General features: G+C 38.2%; 1 protein-coding gene across 1 annotated transcript; it reads right to left on the reverse strand.

Annotated features, from left to right (window-relative positions):
• Positions 5339 to 7541, reverse strand: LOC109226299. The gene is made up of 2 exons (XM_019391086.1): positions 7107 to 7541; positions 5339 to 6006 (listed from the first exon to the last, which is right to left on the reverse strand). Exons 1-2 carry the CDS (start codon positions 7191 to 7193, stop codon positions 5716 to 5718), a joined length of 378 nt encoding a protein of 125 aa, XP_019246631.1. The 5' UTR covers positions 7194 to 7541; the 3' UTR covers positions 5339 to 5715.

A 9532-nucleotide genomic window follows, 5' to 3' on the forward strand; every position in this document is an offset into this window, starting at 1 on the left:
TAAACACATTGGTGTGAGACTTGAAAAATTAATCAGTACATACCAGTAAAAGAGCAAAAGAAGGATGCAAAGATAAAGGAGTAGCACTATATTAGCCTTGGCTTTCAGCCGGATAATAATAAATAGGAGCAAAGAATAGGAATAGAGCAAGAGAGCAAGAGAGAATGCAGATTTGAAAGTATTCAGTGGTGTAAGTCAGAAGAATGTCGTGTGTTTGTGTAAAAGACTTAGGGTATTTATAGTTGAAAGTAGGGGGTAATATAAGGTAAAAATCACAGAAATATGTTAATTGAAGAACTCGGAATCAATTAATGGAAGAATCACGGAAGTACTCCCATTAATTAAGGGAATCAAAATTAAACAAAAATATTCAGCACCATATAAGGCAAGTAGGAAAATCAGTGTATGAATAAATAAAGAAAAAATCGAGATTCAGTATTGCACATAGTAGCCAATTAAGACCAAATTCAGGAAAATCCTAATTAAGGAAAGGCTTAAAAGATCAGAGTACTATAACAAACAAGGTAACAAAATATCAATTAACTCAAACGGGCGAGTAGAATGCTAGGGTTTTTGAAAGAAAGTTTTTAAATTACCAATCAATCAAGGAAAATCAGAATCAGTCATGTGAAGTCATGATTCTACATTTTTAACATATAAATAGAGGTGAATGAACAAAAGTAGCGAGCAAAATTAGCTATATAGACAGAAAGGGAACAAGGGATGAACAAACACAATCACTCAGAGCTAGTGAAAACAAGTTAAGATTCAGCAGGACATATTCGAAGCATGGTGACCATGAAATTGACAAAGATCAAGGGACATCAGGCTAACACACACAATCAAATGAAGGAGCATGCTAAACACATAGAATCAGAGTAAAGAGAATCGTGCTAACACGCGTAATCACATAGAGACAAGGCCAGGAAAATTAGTCTAACACATATAGTCAAGGCAAAGAGACATGCCAACACCCATAATCAAGCGAGTAAACATTATTAGAAATTAGGGTTTTTTGCAGAGTCAAATTAAAACAGTAAGAGCATAGAAATAGGTCAGAATAAACAAAGAAAAGGTTTAATCATAAAGAAAATCAGTTGGAGCATCCAAGAAACCCTAATTTTCAAAGAAAGTAAAAAAAAATGGTTCAAAGTAGAGGATTTTTCAGAATAAACTCGAGAATAAGCAGAACATAGAGGAAAACATGAAAATAGCATGAAATAACACTGTTTTTGAGAGATTCAGGAGAGATTTAGGGTTTCAAAAGGGGAAACCCTAATAAAAGTTGAGAGAACCTATCGAAACTTCATAGATCGTGACACATAGGGTGTGATTTCGCCTGAAATCACACCGGAGAACCCACGAGTAGCAGGGCCAGGAACCCTAGGTCTCAACCACCATGGTCCATAAACCTCGAAGGTCCTAGAGGTGTTGAACAGGAGGGTGAGAGTCCTATCGGAGCCTTGGTGAAAGGGAGGTGGCCGGAGATGGCCGGAAAACNAAGTAGGTGGAGGGATTTGGTAAGAGGGCGGAGGTGCTTGGTAATTAGGGATAGGCTAATATGTGAGAGGAGGTACTCGGTAAGTTGGTATTTTACTGGGGATTTCATTCCCTGTGCAACCATCACGGCACTCACATCCTTTTTCTTGGACGTGCCACCCGACTGTAGAGCCTTGTTGGTAGCCTGCAGTGCCTCAAAATTAGTGACCGTACCGCTTTTAATGCCTTCCTCAATCCTTTCTCCTAGTTTGATGATGTCGGAGAATTTCTGGCCTTCGATCAGCATCAACCTCTCATAATATTGTGGGTCCTGAGCTCGGACGAAAAACCTGTTCATCTGTTCTTCTTCTAAGGCCGGCCTGACCTTAGCAGCTTCTGATCTCCAATGAGTAGCATACTCGCGGAATGTCTCCGTGGGTTTTTTCTTCAAATTCTGGATGTAGAATACATCTGGCACATTCTCCGTGTTGAATCTGAACCTGTCCATGAAATCGGACGCCATTCCTACCCAGCTTGTCCACTTCTTGGGGTCTTGGCTAATGTACCAAGATAGAGTATCACCTTTCAAACTTCTCATAAAGAGCTTCATGCGAATCTTTTCATCTCTTCCGACTCCGACCAGCTTATCGCAGTATGTCCTCAAATGGACCCTGCGATCTCCTATGCCATCAAATATTTCGATCTTGGGAGGTTCGTACCCCTCGGGAAGTTCGATATCTGGCTGAATGCAAAGGTCCTCATAATTCAGCCCTTCGATACCTTTGTTTCCTTCAACACCCTGGACTCGACTAGTCAGCTTCTTGAGTTCTGTGGCCATGTTCCTGATGAGAGAGTCTTTGTCATCAGACTCCGGTGTGCTTGAAATAGGTTGAGTATATTGTGGCATGGTTCCCACATAGATGGGGGTGTGGTGGGGATGATCATTTGTGGAGTTTAGTGGTACGGGAATGAGGAGCGGGGTGTTGTTTGAAGTGTGACATGTGTTGCAATTTTGATGGAGAGCGGGTTGTTTCTGTGGTTTCGGGATGTTCTGCGGAGGTGTAGGGTTTTGAGCATTGGGAAAGTTGACGTCTGGGGTAGTGAGGGAAAATGACAAGTTTGCCAAGTTCCAAACTTGGTCCAGTTCTTCTTGAAATTTCAGTAACTTCAGTTCGAGCTGGGCGGCACTTTCTTTGGAAACCTCAATACCCTGAGGAACCTCTACCCGTTCACCCGAGTTCTACTTTCTGATGTTGCTCAAGTCTTCCATTTTTGCTTTGTTTTGTTTCTAATAGGACTTGGAGGAGGAGGAGGTGGAGGGCCCTTAGATCTTGTGGAGTAGGATGATGATGCCAGAGTGCACGAACTAACCTTTTGGGGAGGGGAATAAAACAAAAGTAAAAACAAAAAAGGTAATAAGTTAGTACGGATTCTGAGAAAAAATGTTGCAATATTTAAACACATAGTGTTAGAATATAAATCGTGTCCTAGTTTGGGTGCCTCATTGTGCCCGAGGTAGGCCTAGCGACAAGTTGATTTGGAGAACTTATAATGCTAAATGCCTCATTTTATTGATAAAAATAAGACGAATCCCCAAAACGACACTAAAATTGCAGAAAGTAAAATGTCACTAATGGCCATTGGCCTTATTACATTAAAGCAAAAGAAAGACTCCTAACTACTTGGTCCCAGAAGGACCTTCCACAGGTTGAATGCTCTCGTTGATCAAATCCTCCAGCTCGCGTAGGTTCACCAGTAAAAATGCCTTTGCCAGGCGTTCTCCTTTGTTTCCCTCAGCGTTCTGGCAATCAGTGACTCTTTTCCTCACTTTTCCTTCCAACTCCAGCAGACTGTATTCTAGATATTCCAGCTTCTCACTAGCCTTGGTGACCCTCTCTTTCCATTCATTTATTTGGCCACTTGATAGGAGATTCCTCCACCAGGTCAGCAAGAGTGAGGGTATACTATCCATACCGAAGTCAGGGACTTTGTTCTCCATTTTCTGCAAAACAAAAGGGTTAAGACCATACCCCCCCACCAGACTCGACTATTTAAACCAATAATTAGCATAATGGCATTTAGTTCTCCAAATAAATACACAGAACGTGACGATGTCCGTTTGGGTTCTAAGGAACCCAGTGGACTTTGGACAAGGCTATCTTAAAGAGTCATTATGCGGACAACATAACTGACTCGGCTAGGTTTGACCATGATGCATGCACAATTTTAATCAGAGTAAGCTTTCTATGGGGTATTAGACTGGTACCCTTGAGCGGACAACTCAAGGGGGAAAGGCGCGGAACCGTCGACTACACCGTTGATCGACTGGTTTTACCGCAAGTACGCCTTTGCCAAATTTAGGGGGTAATAATATCCGAAGAGCGCAACAACTCATTATAAGCGTTGCTATTGTGTTTTTTTGGCACGAGTGGAATATGATGTTGAAGCAGAGTCGCCATGGTGTCGACGCCCCCTTTTCCTCGCGAAATCGGGTTTACGACATTTGGGAAGACAACTCTATTCCCGTTTGGGATTTGGATTTTTGGATTTGAAGAGTCGCCACCTAATGATTAAGTGCATTAGGACACTAATGGTTTTTTTTGTTGGAAAACCAGAGTTCGGGTAAGGGCTAGAAATTATCTCGAGGGGAAGGTGTTAGGCACCCCTCAAGATCCACTAGTGTGGTATTCCGCATAAAGACTGCAAGTAGGTATATATAACTATTAACAAGCATGCTGAAATATAAATCAGAAGACATGGTAAAGTGTTAAAGCAAAGAGTCAATCACACATTGAGCAAGAGAAGCATAAGTAGAAGAAAATTACAAAGATAATGAACTGAAACAAAAATAAACACATTGGTGTGAGACTTGAAAAATTAATCAGGACATATCAGTAAAAGAGCAAAAGCAGAATGCAAAGATAAAGGAGTAGCACTATATTTGCCTTGGCTTTCAGCCGGCTAATAATAAACAGGAGCAAAGAAAGAGAGAGAGAAGTTTATCTGACAGATTGACAGCAACAAAATGGGTCTAGAAATGCTATTCCACATTACAAAACTTTTTGTGCATTAAAGTCTGACTTAATTACACACACTGTCACAGTAAACAAATCATTAGTGGCTCAAACATTCAGGTAAGAAACATATCTTAATCACAGTAATATAATGAGTGCCTCATTAAGCAAAACATTGTTTTAAAATGTTGATGACATTGATATATATCACATCAATAAAATATAACAATGTTGATTATCAACTCCACTAAGTAAATTTTATCATCTCACACTCATATATGTATCCATCAGTAATTTTGCTAGATAAAAAAAACCAAATCCCCCCCCCCCCCCCCCGCCCGTTTGTTTGTCAGTTGCGCCTAACCACAGACACTCGATAAATGAAATGAGTCGAGATCATCCTGCTTCCTCGTTATTTATCAAGAATTTCGATGCCACTAGTAAATAAGACCATCGCCCAATAAGAACTCCGAGCCTAAAGAAAAGAATCTAGACAAAATATCTAGTAGCAAAAACTTAATAACTGCTCCCCTAATAATTATAAAAAAATAAAATCTAGAAACAGATATTTTAGTTCCTTTCAGACGCTCAAACACAATCAAAGACCAAAAAGATCTAATTTTTCTATACTTTCGTTGTAAGGGGTCGTTTGGTAGGAGGTACTAGAAAAAATAATGCAAGCATTAGCTTTATACATTACTAAAACTTTGTTTGATACATTTTTTTATTAGTTATACATCATACTTGGTATTATCCTATACATAAGTAATGCATAGAAAACCATGGCATTAATAATACCAAGGCTATTAATGCATGCATTAGTATGGTTAAAGACAAAATTGTCCTTAAAGTCTCTTAAAGGTAGAGAATATAGAGGGCATTTTTGTAAACAACTATTTTTCTTAAAAATTATGCGATACATTATAATTTTAATACACCACACCAAACAGTAGATAAGAAATAATATCTACATAACTAGTGCTTGCATTACTAACTCATGCATTACTAATCCATGCATTACTAATACACCTTATTCCGCACTATTCTTATAGACCCTACGAAACGACCCCTAAGAGAAATACATTGATTTTAGATTTGAGCCGAGGATCTATCGGAAATAACTCTCTAACGTTACAAGGTAGGAATAAAATTTGCGTATACATTACCCTTCTCAGATCCCACCTAAAAGATAACGCTAAATTTGTTATTATTATTGTTAGAGTTAGAGGTGGCATCCAAAACAATTACAGGTTTTGGGAGTAAAAGAACAGAAACCAAAGGGCCTGTTTGGTATGTTGCAATTGATAGCATAGCAACAAGGAGAGGGTAAGCAGTAGCCTTTGGCCCCACCACAGCAAGTGCAAAGTGCACAAATCTGAAAACTCCCAAGTTTCCTCCGACTCTCATTTAGCATCATCATCATCATCTTCTTCTCCTCAATTAGTGGCACCATTTCAGGCTTTGCTGCCACCATACTACCATTTCCTATCAACTCCTCCACTATCCCATTTGCCTACAAAAGTCATTTAATACCGGAAATATTAGTACAATCCTCTATAAAAATTGAACATTTAGGGTTTGTTTGGTACAAGGATAAGGGATAATTAATCTCGGGATTAAATTTGAAATTAGTTTATCTCATATTTGGTTATGATAAAATCACATACTCCCTCCGTTCCAGTTTATGTGAACCTATTTCCTTTTTGGTCCGTTCCAAAAAGAATGACCCCTTTCTAAATTTGGTAACAATTTAGCTTAAACTTACAATTCTACCCTTAATGAGAAGCTTTTATAACCACACAAATACTCTGGGCCCTTTTTGACTTGTTTAGGACCACCAATTCCAAAAGTCTTCATTTTTTCTTAAACTCCGTGCCCAGTCAAACAGTTTCACATAAATTTTGAACGGAGGGAGTATAACTTATCCCGGGATTATAGTATCATTTTTATCTCTGTGTGAGGGTAGGATAATAATCCCAGAATAACTAATCCGAGAATAATTAATCTTGAGATAACTTATTTCCCGACCAAACAACCCTTATAATTTCATTGCTATAGTGAGTTGTTGAAAACATAATTAAGTAAACAAAAAATATAGTTTCTCTAACAACTTAAGCGAGATACTTAACTTTTATATGAAATGATCGCGTAGTTCAATATAGTAGTCGAGCAGGCAAAAGTCTTGAATTCAAGTCTTAATGTCGCCCATTATCAAAGACTTTCTACTATATGTTTGGCCCATAAAAAGAATCAGGGTTGCATGTGATAAACACATAATTAAATAAATAAAAATTATACTTTCAGACGAGGCAATTACACAATTCCAACATCAGTTTCAGACACTTTAGGACTGAGCTGTTAGCAACACATAGCAGCAGAATAAAAGCTCAATCTTCAATAAAAATTCATCAATCTTTACACTTTTTCTTGCTACTGTCAATATCAAACACTTTCACATACTATGCACTTAGCAAAAGCTGGAGAAAACTAAAGCTTCAACAAAACAGCTAACCACAAAAATTTTACAAGAAATTGATGGAATCTATGAAGCAACAAGTTTTTTTTTTTTAAAAAAAACAAGATTCTTTATCAAGAGAGAATATAAAAACTTACATGGGAAATTCTGGCTCCATTGAAAGTTATAAAGAAGAATGCAAGAAATAGAATGGGGAAGAGAACCCCACTAACAGCAGCAGACATATTCACTTTTTTTTTTCCCTCACAAAAGTTTAGGAAGAATTACTGAAAAATAGGAGTAAAGATTGTAACTTTCTTTTCTGCAAAAGGGGTTCTGATTTTGGGATTAGCTTCTCATGAATGAAGTGGTTAGGGAGGTATTGAACTGTGAAGAAGGTGTTTGAAAGTGGTTTTGGGCATAATTTTCTTGTGGAGAAATGGGATTTGGAAGGAAAAGAGAAGGGAAAGGAAAGAAGGGGAAATTTTGGGAAGGAGGAAAATGAAGTGATATGAGTGTTATGGTTGGGTCATAGATGGTAGCATAGCATTTTGCAAGAAAGACCACAACAGAGTAAGAGAACAAATAGTGCAAAGGAGGTTATATTTTTGTTAAATTTCGAGATATGGTATTTGATTGGGTAAAACACAAAATTAGCCCATAGATCAAAAGTAATTGTATCCGCCAGCTCTATATACATACAGAAAATATATATTTTATCGCCTATTATTTTTGTAAACGGCTAAAAATATACATTAGAGTTCTTTTTGGGAACAAATGATTAGAGGTCATAGTTTTGTTAAGGCGGAATACCTTAAAAACCTCTAAACTTGACACGGATTATTAGTTACACCCCTAAACTATGCGTGGTCTTAATTATCTCTGGATTTGGCCTTTTGAGAGTCATTACCTCCCTGGACACTGATGTGGCAAAGAGTGTGGGTGCACTCTCTTTTAAGCACGTGGGAGTGAAGAAAAATTAAAAAATCAACTTCCAAGTAGGTTAATTTTTACTTCTAGTTGTCATATAGTCATATATAATGATTTGTTTGTTACAACTATGTATTTCTTCTTGCTTCATCTTAACATATAATGTGAAGTTTACTCTAACTTTTATTTTTTTTAAATTCTTCTATAGATATAATGTCTATTTGTTCCAAATGCATTTTTTTTTTGGGCCAAATTTGTCAAAGTTTGGTTAGAACTCCATCATTTTAGCCAAATAGAAAACTTTTATAAAAAATAATGGATTGCTAGTTGTGTGTTTTCTGTTATTTTTATCTTTAGATATAATGTCTATTTATTTTAATTGTGTATTTTTATTTTTGAGTCAAATAAGTTAAACAAAAAAGCTACAGCTCCATTATTTTTTAGCAANACCCGAACGGACGTACGTAAAGGAAAGTAGTTAGTTACGTTCCGTTCCTACGAAGTAGTACGGAAACGGAACGTCGTAAGGTAACGTTCCTACCCTACCCGTTCCGTTACCCTTACCCTTTCCCCGTTACCCGGACGTTCGTTTTGGTTAGTAACCCTAACCCGTTAGGTTTTAGTTTTACCTTTCCGTAGTAGTAGTAGTACGTACGTACTACTTCTTACGATACTCGTGAGTCTATTGATCAACTTTTTATCAGTGGTTTTGATAGTGGAAACTTGGGGCTTGTTTTAGATGAACTTCCCTTATCTTCCTTTTCTACTCCCGCGCCTGTGATTCTTTCCTTACCTGCCTCAACTGTTTCTGTTCCTCCCTCTACTGTTTTTACTCCTTCCACCGCTCCTCCTTTGACAATTCCCCCACCTATCGTTCACCATACGGAGGTGGGTTCTTCGAGTAGAAGTACTGCTATGAGGAGCGTAACTATTGAAGTTCCTGCTGATAGCAGTCTCTTAAGGAAGTCAAGTCAAGCTGACGTTTGGCTCGAGCCTTTAATTGGCCCAATCGAGAAAGCAAAACTGGAGAGCCATAGCAGCCTGACTTTAATGGATGACATAGTGCATGCCACTTTGAAGGTATTTTCCTTCTTCCTCTTCTTTAATGTCACGACCCTTTTTCACAATAGATCGTGAGGGCGCCTGACACCCTTGAAAGGCAAGCCATTGCGGAAATATTACTAAAATAATCATATTGTTTTTAATTAGAATAAGTGGAATAAACACTCAACTTGAAATTTAAAACCAGGAGAGATAAATACCATAATAAAATAGTTACACAACCCCAAAATAATCGTCTACCCAAGTGTGTGCCAGAATCTGGTGTCACAAGCTACGGGCAACTAGTAGAATATACAACCCAAAAGAATACCACACTACCCTACTGTCTGGATCAGAATAGACAGAATATAACAATACAAAAGAAATACTTCTTCGGCTGCGGATCGACATGGAAGGAAAGCAGCTCACCGTAGAAGTCCCAAGTCTGCTCACGAATGCGCACCAGAGAAATAACCCGATCCACCTGCCTCAGACCCTGTACATTTAAGTACAGAAGCGTAGCATGAGTACATAAACAATATGTACCCAGTGCGTATCCCGCCTAATCTCGAAGAAGTAGAGACGAGAGGTCGACTTGATACTCACTAGGGTC

Source organism: Nicotiana attenuata, chromosome 5 (genome assembly GCF_001879085.1).
Source record: "Nicotiana attenuata strain UT chromosome 5, NIATTr2, whole genome shotgun sequence".
Taxonomy (NCBI): Eukaryota; Viridiplantae; Streptophyta; class Magnoliopsida; order Solanales; family Solanaceae; genus Nicotiana; species Nicotiana attenuata.